We start from the raw sequence: 23,538 nt of genomic DNA on the forward strand, positions 1-23,538 counted from the left end.
TGTTGGGATACACTTGGGTTAAGAGATTGGGGATAATCTCTTGTTGTAAAGGTTCATTGACACCTTGGAAGTCAATTGTAAGCGTTTGAAGCCTTGGAGGCTTGCTTAGTGGAATCCTCAAGCCCGGTGTGCTTGGAGGCGTGGACGTAGGCGGGGATTGCCGAACCACGTAAAAATCCTTGAGTTTGCTTTCTCTTCCCCTACTCATTTATTATTATGCTTTTATTGAATTTATTGTTTTCGAATTTATTAAGGCATTAAATTAAATTGTTGTGTGGTTTGCCTAGGATAATTTTTAAAATCCCAATTCACCCCCCTCTTGGGTTGCCTAGTTAGTATTTCAATAGTATCATTAATAAAACATTGATCAAATAATTTATTACTATGCCTTCTATTATCATTATTGTTTAAGTATTAATGATTTTATAATTGAATTCATACAATACAAATTATTACAAGGCCTCAAAGAATAACGTTATATAAAGTATTATTGAAATAACATTACCTGTTAATTACATTTATTTTGATGTATATATTTTTCTAATACTAAATGTAAAAATAAAAAAATGTGAAATTGTAAAATTATAGATAGTACATAATAATTTTTAAAAATTATTTATTTTTTTCATTTTGTTGATGACTTAAAAAATATTTATGAATTGATTGGATCAAAAATAATTTAAAGTATGAAGAAATACCACAACTTACAAATTACTAGTTACATAATTACTTATCCATTAAAATTAAATTAATGGTCAAGATTGTAATATTTATATCCAATGATCCCATTATTAATTATGGGATTTTTATCCTAACATAATACAAATTTTCTTTTATCAATTAATTAAAATAAAAAATCTATATTAACTTGCTACCTAAAGGTTACTTGTTATTCTTTAACTAACTAATTTTATCAATTATACTAAATGAATGGTAGAGATGAAAACAGTTAAATTTAAAAGTTCATAACAATCCCATATTAATATTGTAAAAAATCATTCAGCATAATAGAGAAATCCTTTTTTATTACCGGATTGTTTGGTTGTGGCTTTTGCCGTACCAATATTATACTGGGTTTGAGTGATATAATTTTACAAACAATTATTGTTTGGGTGGTATAATTTTGCAAACAAGTACTGTTAGAATTTATTTCACTCATAAAAATGTATGTGAGTTCGAATTAACACTCAAAAGAGTGGAGACGGGATTGAGTTACAATTAAATTAAATAATTAAAAAAATTATTGGGCTAGGGAGAACTTCCAAGAGGGCTTTATTTTTTATATAAGACTGGAATTTTCTTCTTTTTTTCTAGCATGTTTATTAATCGATCTTTTTTTTTTTATAATAAATCAATCTCTATTAAAATAATCTGAGCACTCTTTATTGATAAGTTACTCTCTACTTTTATTTTCTTTCATTAATTATTTTGCTACAAGATTGTGGTAGTATTTATTTTTTGTTTGAAATCTGACTAAGTATAAATTTATCGGAAGTTTAAATGAGTTTGAACAAGATGTATTTGTTTTTCTTTTTTTAATATTTGAATATAAACAACATTTGTTTTTATTAATAAAAAATATCTTGAATGTGGTTATTTGACATATATATCTTAGTAAGTCAAAAAAGAAGATTAAGTTTTATAGTTTAGGAAATACTATAAAGATATTTTATATTATAGTTTGTTTTATATTATAGTTTTATATCTAATAGAGATATTTTCGGGATATATAATATTTACTTCCCATTCAAATCTTTTTTTTTTTTGGTTCGGTAAAAATTACAAAAAATTACTTTTTCTATTCATATGTGAATAACTAAAAATCATATATAAGTTAAAAAAAAAAATACAAATGTTAAAAAAGAATCCAAAATTAATACAAATGTTAAAAAAGAATCTAAAATAAATAAAATTTGAACTTAGACATTGAACAAACAAGCCCTATGTTTGTTGAGAAGATTGATATAGCCATGATTATATTTTTGGTATTCTGTTACTTTTTATTTCTAAATGAGAAATTTTACTTTCTTAAAAAGTGATACATGTACCTATAATAATCATCAATAACAAGAGGAAATCTTATAATCATCAATAACAAGAGGAAATCTTAAATAATTATATAATTAATCTCTAATAAATAAATTATTACTAGAACTCAAACTTGGGACTGGCCAGCAATTGGAAACTAGGATTTACGAAAAGGATTTCTTCAAATCTTGAAGAATTGGAGGGGTCATGGTCCTGTATGCTCTTTCTGAGGGATGGGCAGAGTCCCAAAATACAAATTCTGAAACATTATCACATGTGAAGGGAGTTAGCTGGTTACAAAGTATCACTGCCTCAAATAATCCAGTGCCGCAACATGATCTCTCTGGAACTCTGAAGCCTGCAAAATAAATGCTAGTTAAACTTGCGTTCGCCGAAGTGCCGCAACATGTAAATGACACCTTATTTATTTTGTAAATGACGTGACATCTGACATATCAAGTATTAATAGGTTTTATAAGATTATCACATTATCACTTGAAATACAAACTCTACATGTACAATGATTTACCTGATTTCACTGGATTCTTGATGAGATCAAGCAAAGGGTTGTAGACATCAACGTAGACAATCTTAGCTTGGGGAAGGGAGCTGTTGAGACTGTTTACCTCAGCCAACAGCTTGGAGTTGAATAACTGTGCTGCTCTGTTAGCGTTATCTCCACAAAACCTCATTGGCCCCCCATGTAGAGTTCTTATTATCGGTAAACAACCCAGTGGCAATGTACTCAAAACACCAATTTTTCGTACTCCGAGTCCATATAAATCCTTCAAAGAAATTTGTATAATATAGTACTGAAAATATCAACTTCTTAACCCTAAACGCACTACAGTTACAATGCAACGAAAACCGAGGTAGGTATTGTCTTTTCAACGTTGAGTAGAGGGTAAAATGCTGAATCCAATATGTCGATGCAAACAAAAGGATATATAACAGCATGATTCTTACCTTAATGAAAGTGGAAGTCCAGCTAACTAACAGAGAAGTGTAAGTAGGAACGTCGTATTGGAAAGCTCTTGAAGGAGTGTCTAAATAGATTATTGCAATGTCGTTATTCCCTGCTGACAATAGAAACAAGCTGTTGGATATGGTTTTGTTTGCGCCCTCTTCTCCCACAACCCCTTTAAGCTTTCCTATGTACTCTTTGAAGTTTTTCAATTGATCAGACATCGATATTACTGACTGATCATCATTTTTTGGTAACATTCGATGAAAAAAATTAAAATTTAGCAAAAATGAGACACATAACAATTGAGATATTAAATTGTAAAGAAAGATACAAATAAACTGGGATTAAAGTTTATATGCACCGTTAAACTGGATGTTAAGGTGTCCAATCGTGAGCCACTGAAGCAAAACATACGCCGGTTGGGAGATCTTTACTTTGCAGATTTGGGTCTAGATACGCCGGCACTGTCTCTTTAATTCTAAGCGTTCAGCTGTAGAGAAGACAGAGAGATTAAAAACTATGATAAAATACTATTTGAGGCGTTCTTATGCACCAGTGCTGGTGCCAGGATTTAATTTGGTTCGGCGAGGGCTGTGATGAAAACAATAAAATTATGAAGGCCAAAACATAAAATTAGAAATTTGAGGGGGCAAACATAACATTCACATTAAACGGGTTAAATTTCACTAAAACCCCAAAGATATCTTAGTGTTACTTTTGCCTCCCAGGCCTCGACATGGTTCTGTCCCTATCCCTGCTTGCTTTTGAGTTTCTAGGAAATATACTTTTATGTCGGTTACTCAAATGTCTTCTTGATTTGATGAAAATAGTTTCTTTAGAGAGAGTTTTATGAAAAATTTCAGAGAAAACTAGAGCTCTAAATTTTTTGGATTATGATCCCTCGTGATTTTATTATCTTTTTAGAACAAAATTAAAAGACATGTTGTTCAGAATCTTTAAAAGTTCATGAACCTCAAATTATATGAGGATTCTAATTCAAATTTTAGGTATTAATTAACTTTCCTTATCTTCTATACTCACCCATGTAAAAAAAATTCAATAAGTTACCTTGAAATTTGATTAAATAATTCTACTCTTACAAACTGATGTCATATGAATAAATAATGAATGTCACAGTGTAATAAGGATAATGTATATACAATCAATTGGAAAATACCAGCATCATGTATAAATAGGCGAGCTTTTGATCACATACCTATTAAATCAGTAAGAACTTTGCCATCGCAAAATCTTCCTGTAGGTTTTCCACCAATGAAATCCATTCCGTATGGAGGGAAATTACACTTTAGTACTGAAATCAGATCGTTGTTGTTGCCTGTATCAAGGATTGAATCTCCAAACGCCATAAGTGCTGGAATTTCTTCATTTTCCTGTAGCTCTCTAGATGCCTTTATGCAACACATCCACAAAACCATTATAGAAATTGGCAACAAAATTTTATAAGTAGCCGAAGACATGTTTTTAAATTTATATATAAACACACACACACACACACACACATGCACATATATACATGATGTTGCATGGCCTCTAAAAATCCGTTTCTCGGCTAAACGGTTGTTCAAACTTGTATTTAATTTTGGCTTTTTCTTGTTCTTGATTGCCAATCGAGGGTCCTCGATGGGTTCTAAATACTTTAATTCGTTTTAATGTTTCAAACTCCATACTTAATTCTTCGGAAATTTATTTTTATTCCAATTAGGTAAAGCAAACTCAATCTCCATCAGAACTGAATGATAATTATATAATTATACACACACACACACACACGTAGTTTCTTTTAAATTTCTTTTACTGGTCTTTTGATTTTTTTTCCCTTTTGATAAGTTACTTTTTCTTTATTGCATAGCCGTTACACATCAGATTGTGATCGTGACTATCATATGATAGTTACAAAGTTTTAATCCACTATTTGTACAGATTAGTTAATGGTGGTAATTTTTATACGAATGTTTAAGAATTAAGATGATATTCAGGTTTTAATTAAACCGATCATATAAACTGAAATTTAAATAAAAAATTTAAATACTAAAAATAAGAAAAATATTTATTTTATATTAATAAAAAATATATTTTTCTTATCTTTTTGTTTATTTTTTAAATTTTTTATAATAAATTTATATTTTATATTCCTACGATCAAATATCAAGCAAATGAATAATTTACCACTCATTTCCTTTATATTAGAGATTTTTTTATGTCAAAAGAGTTATTGGATACTATAAAAATCGTCAGGAGATTAGTTGTATATATTGATTTCAGTAAGAAAGAAATTGACAATTTCCTTATTTTTAAGTGTCCAACAACATCTACGTGCATCAGAATAGAATATCATATATTATTGTAGAAGATTTCTGGATGCTTGTATGTTAGTAATAGTATCTGCAGGTACATAAAGAATGACATTATTCTTGTAAAATATTTTAATCCTAGATCTTTTAATGTAATTTTATAAGTGACATTGTCAATGCTAGAAATGAGAAGCAACAAAAGTGGATCCCTCCTCCCAAAAATTCAAAATCAATGTTGATGTAGCTATCAGTATTGAAGATCAAATGACAGGTTTGGAAGCTACTATAAAAGATTCAAATGATAAGGTGGTAATTGGTATCGGGAAGACTCAAGTAAGGAGAAATGTCAGTTATGTAGAAGAAAAAGACATAGAGTGGGGATTACAGGTGGCAAAAGAGGCACTAATATCTTCTTCGATCATTGAGACAGATTGCCAAGAAGTGGCTGATTTAGTAAACAACGCAAAGAAAAATAGAAGATAAATTTTTTGGATAATTTCATAAAAGATAAAAGTTTGTTTAGTCTTTGTATTTTGAGATTAGTTTCCAGTTAATCCCTATATTTAAAACTTCTTTAAAACATCTCTACTGTTAAATTATTGACACCCCTTCCATTATTTTTTGTTCTTTTTGGCATGCTTTTATAATATTACCCTCTTACAATTATGTTTCTTTTTTTTTTACATTAATAAAAAGAAAAATTAAATTATCAATTTAACCCCAAAAAATAATTAATTTTTGTGGAACACTCTGTTGATAAGTTAATATATTATTTTTTTATTAAATGTCCAAAAAAATGTTAATTTTTTATAATATTAATTTTTTGGACATATGTGGCTTCCACAAGAATTAATATACATTATTTTTGTTTATATTTTATTTTAGGATTAAATTAGTAATTTAATTTTTTCCTTTTATAATGTCCAATAAAAAAGGAAACATTATTGTCAAGGGATAATATTGTAAATGCAAGTCAAAAGAAACAAAAAGTAACGACATGGGTATCAAAAGTTTAACGGCATGATGTTTTAAGGTATTTTAAAAATATAAGGACTAAACGAGCACTAATCTCATAATATAGGACTAAACAAGTTTTTACTTGTTTCGTAAACCCAAGGTCAAAAGAAAAAAAGACTTTCAAAATTAAAGTTCGATACACTCCTAGATCTTATAATGCTCATGTCCATTCGTTTGCTAAATTTGCTTTAAGAAGAAATATTTTTACTATTTAGCTTGATTAAATTCCAATAGTAGTTCTGGCTGCATTTATGCTGTGTTTATTTTCTGGAGTGGGAGTGAGGAGTGCGGATTCCTCCCACTCCAGTGTTTATTTCACTAAATTAGGGAGGGATTGGGAATCCCACTCCGTGGGCCCCACCCATTTTTGGAGTGGGGAGTGGGAGTGGGAATCCACTCCCACCTCTCCCTCTTCTACCTTTTTTTTTTTTTAATTTAATTCAATTTAATGTTTTATAATTAATAAAATAAAATAAAATAATATTATATTTATTTGAATAATATTATTATATTTAACTAAATAATAATTTGCATTGATTCTAAGTTAAAATTATTTAAAAATAATATTATTATATTAATAGAGAATTAATAAATATAATATTATTATATTTATTTTAAAAATAATAGTACTATATTTATTTAATATTAATAATTAATAATAATAATAGTTTATTCTAAGAAAATATTAATTTTGTACTAAATAATATTATATTATTATTTTATATAATAATAAATTTAATATAATTATATTAAATAAAATAAAATAATGTTTCATTTTATATTAAAATTAAAATTAATAAAAAATTGTGATGTTCATAATTAAGAATATTAATAATTATTATAAATTTACAAATATAATAAAATAAAATATTTATTCATTAAATATATTTTTTATTAACTTTGTAATTAAAAATTATAATTATTTAAATAAGGATAAAATTATAATTTGAAACTATTTATTCCCAATCCAAGATAAAGTAAACACATAAATTGTATTCTGATTTCCATTCCATGCTTCCATTTTAGTGTAGAAAAGTAAATATTTTATTTTATATCTAATAGAAAAGTAAACCTTTTCAACACTTTGAGGTAGCGTTTACTTTTTGGATTGGAGTGAGAATTCAGAGGAGAGAAAATACTAGAATTGAGAGCGTAGAGTGGGAGTGAGAGTAGATTGTTTACTTACACTAGAATGGAAGCATGGAATGGAAATCAGAATCCAATTTATGTGTTTACTTTATCTTGGATTGGGAATAAATAGTTTCAAATTACAATTTTATCCTTATTTAAAGAATTATAATTTTTAATTACAAAGTTAATAAAAAATATATTTAATGAATAAATATTTATTTCTCTCACTCCCACTATACGCTCTCAATTCTAGTATTTTCTCTCCTCTGAATTCTCACTCCAATCCAAAAAGTAAATGCTACCTTAAAGTGTTGAAAAGGTTTACTTTTCTATTAGAAAAAAAAGTTGATTTGATATTATAAAAATATCATATTGTTGCTCAGTATCATCTTATAATTTTGTGGGATAATTTCATTAAAATAGTATAATTGTTAGTGATTATTTGAAAATGTGAATACAATCTTCTCATCATTTGAATTTTTTTTTAGTATATTATAAGATAGATGTTGATATTGATTTTTGGTCAACTAAAAAATTAAATAATGAGATGATATAAAAAATGAGACGCAGAAAATTTATATGATTTGACACTGGGCCTGCATCCATAAGTACAGAAAGATTGATTTTCACTATTGAATATTTTTTCTTAAACATGCTTTTGCTTTATGAGCTTCTAAATTCTTCTTCAAGGCTTAGATAACACGTCCAATTACTGGACCCTACCTATTGGATTTAGTATCTGGGCTTTTTTTTTTTAATTAAACCAATCTGCCACAATTGTGCTCTTTTACAATTGCACTCTCTTGTATTTATATTTATTTTCACTAATTAAGTTCTATCATGCTTAGCTATGTTTTTTTTGTAATCATGTTATCCAGTAGTCCTGCTTATTTGACTCCATGCTCTTGTGTTTTCAAGCTCACATGCTCTCATTTCCACGTGCTCTCATAATCTCATGCACATGCTCTTATGTAATTGTGCTTTGTTGACTTTTTAAGTTTAGCTAGCATGCTCTCATAGTCTCATGTTTATATTCTCTCATACTTTTATGTAGTTATGCTTAGTTGACTTTTTTAGTTTCCTACTAAGCGAGCATGCTTTTATGGTTTCATGCTCTTATACTCACATGCTTTCATGGTCTAATAGACGTGCTTTTATGCTCTTATTTAGCTGTACTTAATTGACTTATTAAGCTTCTTACTGAGATAATATACTTTCATGGTCTTATAAGTGCTCGCATGTTTACATTTTTCCTTACAATAATAGTAAATAATAGTTATTGAATAAAAATAATTAAATTTTACTTGTATACGATTATTAATACGTATGATCATAAAATCTTTAGCTGCTTGTAACAGCTGTTGGAAGAGACAATTTTGTTCTATTATTTGAGCTTAAAGATGCATGTCGTCGATGTGTAAGAATTAATGAAAAGACCAGAAACCAATGAAAAATGGTTAGGGGCATTATGGACTACTTTCCCTAATAATGATTTCTTTGAAAAGAGTCAAAAGAATGGACATCACCGTCATCAAAAGAATGGGCACTAAATTGGACAACTAGTTATTAAATAGCAATTCAAATCCATCTTTTATTTTTCTTGTTTGATGTTTCTATTTAGAGAGAGAGAGAGAGAGAGAGAGAGAGAGAGAGAGAGAGACGAAGGGAGAAGAAATAAAATAGAGGTAGAGAGATGAGCACAGTGAGTCCAAGTTCAGTAGCAGTTGATGGGGGAAAAGATATTGCAAAGATTCATCATCAAGATGAAGCTCAAAAAGAACTTGATGCTGGTGCCCTCTTTGTTCTTAAATCGAAAGGTAATAACATTAGCATATGAACCCTACATATGTAAAATTAATACTCTTTAATTTATTCTATAGATCTTTTTTCTTCATTTATACACTATCAAAATGATCTCGTGTGTGTTTCTGTTTGTGTTCTGTTTATGCATATTTCATCATCTTCTCTTTTTCCTCCTTATTAAGCAATAATATACAACGAAAAAACTTTTGACATGATTATCATCATCACCGTCAAAATCTTTCTTTTGTTTTGATCCACATGTATCTTATGTTTCAACAGTGATGTTCCCTGTTTTTTAAACCCAATTTTTCCTAATTTCTAGGTAGCGCAAAATTCGTTAAAGTTTGAAAATGATTAATACGTACAATGATACACAACCAAAAATATCCGTCCTCATCAATTATTTCAATTAATCTTTATTTCAACTGTTTTGTCATATAGTCGTTCTCCACCGTGAATTTAAATTAGATATTTTAACCAGAAACCTGCCTAGTTCAAATCCGCATTTCAAATGAACAAATATATATTATACCAAAAGAATTTGTATAATTACTTTATATATATACCATAAAATTAAAACGAACAGATTTAAAATACAAGAAAAATATGAATTTCAATGCACTTCCTTTTTTTTTTTTAGTATATTAGAGTTGGTACTTTTTAATCTTTTAACTTTATTCCGCATATAATTTTTTTTTGCAAACATCACACCTAACACTACTCTCTCTCTCTCTCTCTCTCTCTCTATATATATATATATGCTGCGAGTGCAGCCGGCTCCCAACTAATCTAACCATTTAAGCAATTTTATTAATTGTTTTTCGTGCGTAAACGTTGACATTTCCGTGTGTTGAATACACTAATTAAGTTGATTCTTTTGCTGATTAAACTGTAGAAATTCAAAACATAAGATAACATAAAGGGCAAAAGAAACATAAAATAAAATAAAATACGAGTAGATAAATAATTCACAGTTGCGTAATCTTTTGATTCCATTGACCAATATAAAATAAAGTAGAGAGTGTATGGCTTTAAATAACATCTCAATATTCATTATATTTCAAGCACCGAGGTATTATCTATTTATTGAATGATCATAAATTTCATAATTTGCACGTAAGGAGAGATACCATTTCACTTGGAATAGAATATAGAAAAATCTCCCACATCCCCCTTCTTATTTGAGTGATTACTAACTTCCCCCTCAATATATCTTATATTTACTTGTTAACTATAAATATATTGCTAAAACTTAATGTAGGATCATGGCTACACTGTGGGTATCACTTGACAAATTCAATAGTGTGTCCACCTCTCCTTAGTCTCCCGTATGCTTTCACTTTTCTCGGTTGGGAAACCGGAATTTTGTGTCTCGCCATTGCAGCTCTGGTAACTTTCTATTCTTACAATTCAATCTCTCTTGTTCTCGAACACCATGCTCAGTCGGGTCATCGCCATCTTCGCTTTAGAGACATGGCTCATGACATCTTGGGTAAGTTCTATACTATAATTGCCAATTTCAATTCATTTAAGGGTAATGATGTAGTGGAGAACATAACTACCATTATGGTTGATCAACTACATAGTAGTACTGTTTAATTGATTCGTAGTTTCATCTTCATCTCCAAAATGTTGCATAATCACATCACGTTCAATTATGCTTCATAATATGTGTGATATATATGATCAAACTGTCCTAACATGCACTGAATATCAAAGTTGTGCACCAGAAAACACTTAAAATTGTCCGTGGGGACAATATTTATTAAGTTGATTAAATAGCGAGTGAAAATCAAATTAACTAGATGTCCTATTCTTTATTGCACAATTCAAATTTTGCAAGCCTTGTCATTTTCACAGTAAATGTAGCAAGTAGGCAACTGTCCTAACAAATTCAAGTGGATGCACAGATACGGTCTTGCCGATACTAAATGCTTGTCACGAAATTAAATGATTAGCTATGCATCGTTTGCATACACCATACGTTATTGTGTGCGCTGGCAATTGTATGAGCCATTGCCAAACTCGTTATTGATTGCCGGTTTGAAAATAAAAGGCAGGAGTAGACCAGTCAATATTTTGGGTAATATTTATCATGGTGGTGGCCAAGTGGATCAATGTTGTTGTCTGAAGGGCCCGGGGACCCTTAGATTTTGAGGGGGAAAAAAAAAGAAATAAAATAAAGGTCTTAACTTTTAATTGAAATTTAGCGCAATTCTTTGAAAAATTTACGTTTCAGTGGCATAGTTTACCTACTCTTTTTTTTTTATTTTTTTATTTTGGCCTCCTTTAATTTCTTCATTTTGTCCTGTTGAATCAAAATTTTGGTTCCGCCACTGATTATGTATGTGTGAACCTTTGTCGTAGTACTTAAAGAATCCAAAATGCCGATTAATTTAATAAAAATGGATTTGCAGGGCCAAATTGGGGCCGATATTATGTGGGTCCAATCCAGTTCATGGTTTGCTATGGTGCTGTTGTTGGAGGCGTTCTTCTGGGAGGACAATGCATGAAGGTTCAGTAAAATTATACAAATTTCACATAGAATTTTGTTATGTTACAGAAAACAAAATAACTTACTACAAACCATTTTTCGGCAAACAAGTTATAGGTATAATGTTTCAGGTTTATTTAAATCGAGATTTTAATTAAAATCTTTGTTTTTTGGCAGGCTATTTACTTACTCTCACACCCAGACGGTACCATGAAGTTGTATGAATTTGTGATCATATTCGGATGTCTAATTTTGATCTTAGCTCAAATCCCATCATTTCACTCACTGAGGCACATCAACATGATAGCTTTGGCTCTTTGCCTCACATACAGTGCCTGTGCCACTGCCGGCTCCATTTATGTTGGTAAGAACTTTGCTAAATTACAAACACATTGCATCATGTAGATAATTCAAATTTAAATTGTAAACTTACAACTGATGTATTTTTTTTTTCTCAGGAAATTCTTCAAAGGGGCCAAACAAAGATTATTCCATTCGTGGTGACAACGAAAGTCGTGTTTTCGGGATGTTCAATGCCATTGGTATCATTGCCACAACATTTGGAAATGGTATCATTCCTGAAATTCAGGTATGAGCCATCGAAATGGAGCCCCATATTTGCGGAGGCAATGTAACTTATGCGTAAAATTATCCTTGTTGCAGGCAACAATTGCACCACCAGTAAAGGGGAAGATGTTCAAGGGACTATGTTTTTGCTACGCAGTGCTTGGTGTAACTTTCTTCAGTGTTGCAATTTCTGGGTATTGGGCATTTGGCAACCAATCTGGAGGCCTCATTCTTGGCAACTTTTTGGATGGTGGAAAGCCTTTGGTACCAAAATGGTTTATTTTCACGACCAATTTCTTGGTCATTTTACAACAATCAGCTATTGCTGCGGTAAGAATTAGTCAATGAACATTTGCGTAAACATCTTTGAAGGGAAAATGATCAAAACCCACCTGTTTTGTTTCTTACAGGTTTACTTGCAGCCAACAAATGAAGTGCTTGAAAAAACCTTTGCGGATCCACTGAGTAAAGAATTTTCTCTCCGAAATGTGATCCCCAGGATCATTTCTCGGTCACTATCCGTAATCATTGCCACATTTGTAGCAGCAATGCTTCCATTCTTTGGAGACATAAATTCAGTCCTTGGTGCTTTTGGTTTCATTCCACTGGACTTCATCTTGCCCGTGGTTTTCTTCAACTTGACATTCAAACCATCGAAATCGAGCCCCATATTTTGGTTGAATCTCAGCATTGCAGTTGTTTTCTCAGCAATTGGAGTCATAGCAGCTATTGCAGCAGTGAGACAAATGGGCCTCGATGCCAAAAATTATCAGTTGTTTGCTAATGTTGATCATTGATCAGGCCGAGCTGGCCATTGGCTCTCATTAATACATTATGAGCCAACCATTCTACATATATACATGTGTACCTAAACAACAGTTCTGAGATAGTGAGATTCCTCAATATATAGCAACAGCAAATCCATCAAGTAAAAAAGGGCAGCAGCAATTCGATATCATCTCAATCAAAACAATGCATCAGCTTATTGCAGTCTGAATTATTTAAAATGAAATAACAAAAAACATAATATGCTTTTACATCAAGCAAATGTCGCAAAAACAAGATGAACATCCTTTTTATTAGCAGCAACAGCAAAGGGTAAAATCCACTGTCAAAGTCTCAAAGATCCACAATTAAACACTTCATGGAGAAGCAGGACTCTAATTTTCACTTTGAGCAGCAGCAGTACCAGAAGATGTGTTTTGATCATAACTGGGTTGCCAAACCTGCAAGGCATAATTCTCATCAAAACTTTGTGGAGAAGCAGGAGTGCTAGGGTTTTCATTTACAGCAACGAAACTGAGAGGCACTGCTGCTATAGGAGATTGTTGTTCGAAGGGTGCAGTTCCTGGAGCAGTGAAGTTCTCATTGTGACCAGCTGCGACTTTAGACTTATTTTTCACTGGAAATCTGGCAGCTGCTGATGATGAGCGCTTTCTTTTAAGGAAATCCGAGATTACATTTAGCTTGAAAGTAGCGATAATAAGCTGACAAATAATTGGAAACCATTAAAAAATAAAAAATAAAAGCTTCCAATCACGAACAGGAGCTTTATTTCATACAAAACACTCAAAACAGGATATCTTCCATTCACAAACATAACACCTATCATCTTCTATACTTCCCTTGAAGTTTATATTGACATTTTTTATCAATGTTAAGGCTCCATTTGATATTAAGGTGCTATAGTTTAAAAGGCACTACTGTCGTGAAATAAAAGTGACCACAACTTTAAGCTACAGCGAAGCCTAAAGTCAAGGAATATTATTTGTAAAAGAACACAAGCATAAAGGGTTTAGTATTTTAATAGTTCTAAGAGTTACAGGAACAAAAAGAGAAGAAAGGCCATACCTGGATACGGGACTCTGCAATTATAGAACCCGCAACAGAACCACCAAAAACTTTCCCATCAGCGGAAGCCAACATAATGCTTGACTGGCCTATCACTTTTAGTTTTTTGTCCACTTTATCATATCTATATAATCCAGATAGAGTTACAATTTGATAGCCTCCCTGTTTCAAAGAAAGACAAGCCAAGGAACTGAATGCATGCTTAACAACAGAATCAATTTTGATTGACTGGTTAATTTACAACATTTTTAGAATATGATCAAATTAATAAATTTATTGGGCTTGATACATCTTAAGCTACATTTATTTAGAAAATGGGTATGGACTTATTATTATTATGTGTGGCCTGGTGGTGGAGAAAGATATCCTCTTTTAAGTTAGAATTTCAGTTAATGCCTCTAAACAAACTTGTAGGGTCGCTAGTAAACAGTGGCGGAATCAGGATTTTAGTATGACAATGGGGACCATAATGATGAAACAACAAAAATGAAGGGTCAAAGCATAAAATTTACATATAGATATATGTCTTGGTTGGGATTGAGGTTGGACAACTATATCTTAAAAGGTACAGCATTAAAGTGTGTGGTAAACATTAGCTGCTATAACTTGAAAGATAAGTTGATTTAATTTATACTTGTGTGATGAGATTTTATTATATTTTTTTATTAATTTTGTCAAAATTATTATTTAAAAATTATATTTACTTACATATTATTTACTTTTATTTTATAGTTACAATTTTTTTTTTTTTTCATAACAGCTATAACTCTTAATACCAAACAGGGGTATAATCAATAAATTTATCAAATTCTTAGCTTTTTCATGTCTTCTTGCATAATTATGAGTAACTTAAGTAATCAATGGCATAGCAGAAGTAGAATTGATGGGTAAAAAATGGTACCTCATCAACCCATTTAGCAGTGGAAGAACCAAATAGGCACATGAGAGCTTTAGAAACTGTGCCAGTAGCAGCAAGAATGCAGACAGCTCTCCGAGGAATTGTGGCAAATGACATTATCGTACGAGCCAAATCCTGAAATTAGAACAAAATCATGCAAAATGAGTACAAATCGATGAAATAGACCAAGGAAAACTCTATCTCAATATTACAAGCAATTAATACCTCCCCTGGGTTTATGAACAAAGCATAAGGGCAAAAGTCTCCTCCAGCTGTTGCCGCAAAGATTCCACCTGCACAAAATGATCAATGTTTTAGACTTGCAATCTTGCATATGAGAAAACAAAGAAATACAAATATTACATTTTAGTTAATTTTTAGCATTAAGTACCAGCACAAAGCAAAAGAAATTAATAAATAATCAAACATGGTCGAAGAATATAGCAGATTAGATCAAAAGTAGAAACCCATGCATGTATGAATAATGTATACAAGTCAAATTATTACAGTATAATTAGTGAGTACGTAGTGAATATAATGTAACTGAATCTTATGATCTATGTTGTTTCGAATTTTGACAATATGCCGTGGCATCTACTCAAAAATATATACATACACACACACAGAGATACATACATACTAGATAACATTATCAAATTCAATAATACTACTATTTATTACATAATTGAAAATAATAATAATTTGTATTATTACTAATGTGTCACTTAAAATTATGTAATTGTCAAATGCTAGGTTCTAGTAACTTAACTATATAGTCATTAATCATTAGTAATGGTTTGATCTTACAATAATATTCATTAAATGACGTGTTAAATACCACGTCAGGTAAGTTGGAATAAAATTTATTAAAATAAAATTTTTATTTAATAAATAATAAAAGTATTATTCCAACGAAAAACTTTTACGGTATATGCGTAAGTGGGTTTCAATTTTCATGGTGGGACCCACTACATCGGAAAAAATTATAGGACCTATCTCCTCTGCCATTTGGCAGATTCTGTCGAGGTTGAGCCCCACCACCTCAGCACTCAATTTACCATCTTTTCCGGCTGTCGATAACTTGTGTTTGAATTTGGTATCGTTAGAATCTTTGTTGGGGTATATATGTAACCATACAAATTTCACCTACAAATGAGATCTTATTTAGAGGAAATAGACCAAAACCGGCCGCCTTCAAAACTCATTGGATTAAATAGCAACGGTTTGAACTACACAACCGCTCAGATATTTCAAAAGTTGATGGCGGATTGGTGTTTAACAGTGACAAGTTACGAAAGCAGACAATCCCCAACCAATTTTATGACAAAAGGGAAACGAGCTCCCCTTCATCTGTGATCTTTGTATGGTGATGTAGACCCAATGACAAAAATTCTAATGGTACCAAATTTGACTCGTAGAGACGACAAAAACCAATGACTAATTACAATAAGAGGTAGTCAGCTGCGGTAGTTTTTGTTTTTCTAATAATAAATAAAAAATGGCATTCATCTAATATAAACAATAATATAAACTAGCAAAACAACACCAAAATATTACAACACTAACGCATTACAATCATCAAATTTTACTCCAATAAGAAATATATATGCAAACAAGCGAATATTGTGCTAACTACACCATATATACAAAGCTAAAGCTTACCAATGGTAGCCAAAGACTGGAGTTTCCCGGAACCTTTTGGTCGTCCTCTAGGACGTTTCATTGAAGAATTATGGCCTGCATGATCATTAGTTTCTTGTTTTTTGGGTCTGCCTCTCTTTCTTTTCGTCATTATAGGTTCACTATCAGTAGCAGATGATCCTCCGACATTCTCTGAAACTGTCACCTCATCAGAAACCTCTCGGCTTACCGGAGACTTTTGAGAAGCTGTGCTGATTTTCTCTTCCATGTGACGCGATGAAGAGAATAGAGAAAGAGAGGAGTTGTTTGTTTCTTGATAAAGTTGCAAAGAAGAAGTATTGAACTCCGAGGACTGTTATATGCAAAAGGTGACAGAAAGGACAACTTGGTTGGTGCTCATGCAACTCTCTTTTTTTGTTCTTTTCATACATACTGCCATATCTATCACTAATTTGAATAATATATAATTTTTTATTTTTGCAAAACAATAATGATAAGTGCACAAAAAGCCGCACAAAAGATAGCACACCAATATTACTAGAAATAAAATTAAAATTAATTTCAGGATAAAAAATTTCACTAAAAGATGATTTTCTTTTTTTGGTCTTTTGTGCTAGATTTTATACTATTTTCGATACATATATCATTGTTCTTATTTTTTTAGAATTTAAGTAATCTTGATTTTATTTGGTATTAATTTTTTATTAATAGAGTGATAAACTTTTTAATGGAAAATTTTAAGAGTGTTAAAATATATAATTGTTGAACTAAATATGAAATTCTTATAATGAATGTTCATGCTCTTCACATAGATTTTTTTTTATACAAGATTTAACAAAGTTAAATTGGAAATATTAAAATAATAATAATAATAATAATAATTAAATGGGAAATATGAAAAACAATAATAATACAAATTAAGTGGGAGATATGAAAAATAATAATAATCTTTATTGTAAATAATTATTATGACAATTGTACAATTTGATATTTCATAATTAATCTTATCTGTCACAGGTTAATTACAGAAAGTCATTTAACTGTGAGCAACTCAGTGTTGCATAAAAATAATAAAGATAAAACTTAAAATGGTAAAATATAGAAATGAAAAAGATTCTCGCTAGCAAAGGGGCCCACAAGGGCTCTGTTCGTGCGGTCTATATCCGGTATGGGCGCGCGTTAGATTATTGAGAGGACTTTTCCTTAGTATGAGAAGAGTGGGGGATTCGACCCCATTTAATCCTTATTTTCTATATATAACAAGTCAGAGACCAAGTAAATACTCCCTTCTTTTTTTTCGATCTAGGATAGTTTTTAAAAAATTAAGAAAAACTTATGTTATAACATTTTTTGAATTTAGTAAAAATGTTTTATTACATTCTTATGACTTAATTTTAAAGTATGTGATTTATGTATTGATCATGAGATACTAATATGCTAATACATATACAAATCAAAAGTTCTTTACAATTAAAAATCGTTCACATCCATTATAATGAAATACGAATTTTATTATGCTACATTAATTGTAACTTAAAAAAAAAATCTATAAGGAGTGGTTTATCATGGTGAATAGAAAGTTGATATGTATACTGAACTGAATGTGAAAAATGGTCTAATCTAATAGATGTAATTGATCATAATTCGAGCAAGCTTTAATGAGTTTATTTGACCATCTAATTCCTAAGTCAGTTTGCATGTACCTCTCCTTAAAAAAAAAAAGTAGACAATACTTTATCTCACAATATGAGAGTGAGAGAGTTTTGGAGAGAGAGCTTAGTAACAAGGATGCCCGAGTCAATTCGGACAATAAGCTTTGGTTTTATATGGATTTGCCAAACCTACAAGTCATATCATAAACAGTTTATGGAGAAGCAGCAGGACTAATATTTGATCAGCACCAGGGATTCGAGTTTTCTCTATTGCAAAAATGACAGGCTCTACTTCCGTATTGGCTTATTCTAAGGGTGCAGTTTCTGGAGAACGCTTTCTTTTAAAGAAATCGGAGATTACATTTGGCTTGAAGGTTGCAAAAATAAGCTGATAAATTAATCATAAGAAACCAACAACTATATATCACTTGTCCATTTAAATGATGATCTTTTAACTTGTAAAATTATTATTCTATCATCAAATAGATAAATACTAAATCAGTTGGGTTCTAAAGTTAGGATCCTGGCATTGCTCGTAATTTATCAAACAACTATTGGGTAAAATTACCTTTTAACTTCTGAGTGTGTTGATTCTCTCTTCCACGAGAGTTGAAGAGAAAGAATGCAAAACAGGAGTTGTTTGTAGACCTAAATATAAAATTTCCTCTTCCACGAGAAAAGATCATTTGGTTGCTGCTCATGCAATGGAGAGATTCTCTTTTATCGTTCTTTTCATACATATTGCCATCTATTACTACTGACTTAATAATTATAATTGAGTATAAATATTTTATTGTGTCAGACTACAAAATAATCTTGATTTTATTTGGTAATAAATTAATTTTCTTTACTACCCAAGTAACCATAAGACTATTTTTGTGGAAAATTTTAAGAGTTTTAAAATTTTCATTTGTAGACCTTAATATTGAATTTATATAATTAACGCCCATGCTCTTGATGGTTATTATTGACTTTGATTTTGTACAAGATTTAACAAAACTCGGTGACAATTTTAGTAAAAGTAAAAATGTGACAATTTTAGTAAAAATAAAAATAATCTTTGTTGAAAATAATTAATGCAACATGTATGCAATATGAATTTTCATGAGTAATATCGTCTGTCACCAGTTAATTACGAGAACTTTATTAATTGTAATCAACTCAAGAGTATATTACAACATTACAAAAAAGTTTACAATGGTAGTTCCCAAGAATTAAAAAGATTCTCGCAAGGATAGGAACCCACAATAGTTTGACGGATAAAGATTCTCTTTTGATCTGAACTCTCATGAACTTTTAAAAATATTGTGTCATGTGTCTTTAAGTAATAACACATGGGTAGGATTTAATTTATTCATTTTATTTATTTATTAACTACTAATCACCCACATATATTTTTGCTCAAAAGGAGATTATATCATGAGAGAATCCTAATCCTAATTTGATCCGTGCATGACGGGGATGGTACCTATTTTTTTATGATAAGAAATGCTGCAGTACGTAATCAAAATTTTGATTCAATACGGGCAAAAATGAATAAATTGTACACTTTAGGAACCCAAAATAATTTAAAAAATTAGACTTAATTTTTCATAATTAATATCATTTTATCACCGGCTAATTATGAAAAAAATCGTTTAACAATAAGCATCTCACCATTACATAAAAAAAAAAAAGATAAGCTTTAAAATGGCAATATCTAACAATGAAAAATAGTCACAGGAAAAAGGAACCACGAGGGATCTGCTCATTGGGTATCACTTATCATACCCAATTTTAAAATTATGATAATATGATTTGATTCAATATGGACCAGAATGAAAAATTACGAACCCAAAGAGGCTAGATTGAAAAATTATATAATAATGTGGCAAAAATATAAATTTTTGAAAAAAAGGTTAAATTTAATAAAGACCTTTGTCTCTCTTGAAATATTCTTTTCGACCTACAGACTAGAGTCTCGTTAGCCACTACATGGGTCTGCCCTTTGCGACAATTCTTCGAGCCGGGGCGGGACAAACGGGCTTTCCACCCGCTCCATCCCCGCTTCCCCGCTTTATTATTTCTTATATTTTAAAAAATAAAAATTAAAAAAACAGTCATATTCACTTTACAAAATGTTGTATCGTTTTCAACAAAGAGATCGAAAGCCATCCTGAAAACAGAATTAATGAACTTTAAAATCAAACTGGTAAAGGCCCTTGTAAGTTGTAGCAAATAATATTTAGATAATTGAAGTACCGGCAACGAAAACATTTGTTTTAATCCGCAAACGAATATGCTAGCCAACAACTTCTTTAAATCATCGTTTAATCATCTAGAGTTTTAATTCAAGAAATTTAAAATTTATTTTAATAAAAATATATGAACGAAAAATAAACGGTGTGTCAGAAATGAGTATACCAGTTAACAATTGGAGGAATCCCCATCCCGTTCCCACTTAGTTCCCGTTTAGGATCTTCAAAGAGACGGGGATTTCATTAGTCCATATTCGATATGGTTCAATCTTTTCTAATACATGCATTATATACTAGTAACTGGATATGACAAACTAATTGGCATAAAATCTAAAAATAAATGCCTATGTTTAGAATTTGATATGGAATTTGGAGAATAGTTAAGATGTGTGACCATCTTTGTGACAAAGCTAGTGAGCTTTTAGCATATACACAGATCAGACTTCAAAAATAATCATGATAAACAGAACAATTTTTTTTATTCATGATAAACAGAACAATTTTTTTATAAAAAAAATTGTTATTACATTTGATTTGGTTATACTTATGCAGTGGATCACGAATCACTCTTTCAACAACTAGAACTAGTGCACTCTCTTTAAGCATCAATCAATTAATTGTAAGATTCCGATTTTCCGGATCCAATAGGATAAAATCTGAAGAACAGGAGTCACATTAATGAAGTTGTAGAAGTTGTAAATTCATCATTCCATTTCATCCAAATGTCCAAATAGATTTTTCCAGTGAGAATTGGCTTCCTCCGGTGTCCGAAAAGTCCAAATGTGGGGTTTTGCCTTCTCGCGAGTTTCCAGAATTTCCTGCAATTCATTACTTTCAGAGGACAGTAGGAAAGGAACTAGCCAAAAATGTAATTTAAAGTCATAATTTGAGGGAAAAAAGATAATGCTGTTAGTAGTAAAAGAATTGAAAGAAATGAGCTCTTCTGAAGAGAGATTTATGTAATGGCAGTTAAAATGTCATTGTGTATGTTCAATCAGGATTTGCATGTTCCCATCTTACCATTCTAAAATGAGGACGTGCTGGAAAAAGAGACCACAAACACGCATAATAATAACAACCTTCTCCCACTTTTCATGCATTAAATAGATCTTGCTTATCAATGAACCAAACAACACAATAATGAAGGAGTAGTCAAGAATCAATATCAAGCAGAAACTGCCCAACAACAAAATAATGTTTTTATATATAAACAGTACTATTTTTTTCTGGGGGCTGCGAAAACCTGTCAGTATAAAAAGAACAACATCAATTGTAGTCCAACAGAAATTTTCACCAGCAATAAACAAAAAGATTGTGCATTTTAAATCTTCAAAGATAGTATCAATAACAATGGTTACGATCAACACTAATGGTTAGGATCAACACCAATGGAAGACAAGTGATTGAAAGTTGAAACTACCAATCAAGTCTTAAAAAGGAAAAGTTCCAAGAATAAGCGAGCCTCAAGCAAATGAGATTTTCTCTTCATTTTGACAGTCAAAATATCATCAATCTCTAGAAGAATCCAAACATTTCATTAGAAGCACAAGCATATTGGTGTGCATTATGATTGGATCAGGATATTTTTAAGAAGCTGCTCCTTGAACAACTCCCATACCAAATGAATGAATCAGATGTAACGATCAAATCCCTGGAGAGTGAGTCAGAGAAGTTGGGGGGGGGGGGAACACCTCCTTAATGCTTGCAGAAAGAAAATGAATTGAAGTATCACATATGAGAGTTGGGAAGGGGAGACCTATAGACTCTAAATGCAACATGTAGGATCAATTAACTATAAGAGCTGTAAGAGCACACAGTGAATGAAACTTTTGGTCGCTATCAAAACTTCATACACTAAACAACTCATTCAGATGCCAGATGGACAAACAAGCTCATATGACCACGGACCTATGACTACAAATAGCAAGAAAACACCACTTTGTTGAAGCGAATGGCAGAAATATGTCGGTTTTGACATCAATGCCTAACTCATAACACGGACAAGCATAAAAGTGTCTCTCACTTGGATAGTCACCTGAATTAGCAGCCACCCATGATAGCATTATTTATCATGCCGTAAATGGTTATAATGTGCTATGCTAGTTTGTTCTAGTATCCCCAATTACCTTGACACAAGACTAAAAAAATTCTCAATTCAACAACAAAATTACAACCAAGCAAACAATCTAACAGTTCCAATGAAAGCATTAAATCAAAAGATTGAACAGGTAGTGTTATATCCAAATAAAATTAGAAGACGGACCTCAACTTGGGAGGAGGGTTTGGTCTTGAGCGTTAAGCAGTCAACAAGAGCGCTCCATTTAGCAGTACAGTTATCAAGAACTCCAAGCCGATAATACTGCTGCATCTGATGCACCGGAGCTGCACACCCATAGTTAAACAACACTAATTAACTAATTAATTAAAACCCATTTTTAGTAATTATATGAAATTAACAAGAAAGAGAAAAAGGGAAAGCTGAAACAGACAATAGCAGAACCAGAGGGCGTCAAAACAAGTAGAGCAGGACAAGCGTCGCCGCGGAGCAGACGATTCTTTCACTGACGTATCTAATGAAGTCATTGGAAAATCAAAATCTTGATGAAACCAGAAAGAATTAAAGGAGAGAGAGCTCTTTCTCTTTTCTTATAAATACCGGCGGCTTTTGGAGCTTAATCGGAGTGATTTAACTAAATTTAGAAGAATAAATAAATAAATCACAATATTTTTCTTTAATATTATAATAAACCACATTTTTATTACTATAAAGAAAATAAAATTAAATAAACCATATTATTTAGTTATTTTGGTTCAGGCTGACCAATTCCTTCAGCTGCTCTTGTGTTTCCTGATAAATCTTACACAAATATTCAATCGCATATTAAATACAGCTATTTTTTAAAATTATTATATTTCTCCAAATTACCATCAAGTGACCTA

At 31.0% G+C, this 23,538-nt stretch overlaps 4 protein-coding genes across 4 annotated transcripts; 1 reads left to right on the forward strand and 3 right to left on the reverse strand.

Moving 5' to 3' along the window:
• Positions 1–2,192: 2,192 nt before the first annotated feature.
• LOC18035065 (GDSL esterase/lipase At5g63170) lies at positions 2,193–4,431 on the reverse strand. The gene is given in 6 exon segments (XM_024179900.1): positions 2,193–2,386; positions 2,558–2,813; positions 2,995–3,228; positions 3,357–3,394; positions 3,397–3,479; positions 4,205–4,431. Coding segments are annotated over 6 exon segments (1,032 nt in total).
• Positions 4,432–9,095: 4,664 nt separating this feature from the next.
• Positions 9,096–13,284, forward strand: LOC18035651 (GABA transporter 1). Its single transcript, XM_006424289.2, has 7 exons — positions 9,096–9,272; positions 10,520–10,750; positions 11,676–11,773; positions 11,930–12,116; positions 12,211–12,341; positions 12,416–12,649; positions 12,730–13,284. The coding sequence occupies exons 1-7, from the start codon at positions 9,149–9,151 to the stop codon at positions 13,114–13,116; spliced, it is 1,392 nt and encodes a 463-aa protein (XP_006424352.1). The 5' UTR covers positions 9,096–9,148; the 3' UTR covers positions 13,117–13,284.
• Positions 13,285–13,479: 195 nt separating this feature from the next.
• LOC112096458 (AT-hook motif nuclear-localized protein 11-like) lies at positions 13,480–16,977 on the reverse strand. The gene is made up of 5 exons (XM_024179901.1): positions 16,731–16,977; positions 15,294–15,361; positions 15,072–15,203; positions 14,171–14,332; positions 13,480–13,806 (listed from the first exon to the last, which is right to left on the reverse strand). The coding sequence occupies exons 1-5, from the start codon at positions 16,975–16,977 to the stop codon at positions 13,480–13,482; spliced, it is 936 nt and encodes a 311-aa protein (XP_024035669.1).
• Positions 16,978–21,088: 4,111 nt separating this feature from the next.
• LOC18033898 lies at positions 21,089–23,292 on the reverse strand. The gene is made up of 3 exons (XM_006424290.2): positions 23,088–23,292; positions 22,862–22,980; positions 21,089–21,416 (listed from the first exon to the last, which is right to left on the reverse strand). The coding sequence occupies exons 1-3, from the start codon at positions 23,179–23,181 to the stop codon at positions 21,303–21,305; spliced, it is 327 nt and encodes a 108-aa protein (XP_006424353.1). The 5' UTR covers positions 23,182–23,292; the 3' UTR covers positions 21,089–21,302.
• Between the last annotated feature and the right edge of the window lie 246 nt (positions 23,293–23,538).

Source organism: Citrus clementina, unplaced genomic scaffold (assembly GCF_000493195.1).
Source record: "Citrus clementina cultivar Clemenules unplaced genomic scaffold, Citrus_clementina_v1.0 scaffold_8, whole genome shotgun sequence".
In the NCBI taxonomy this organism is placed as follows: Eukaryota; Viridiplantae; Streptophyta; class Magnoliopsida; order Sapindales; family Rutaceae; genus Citrus; species Citrus x clementina.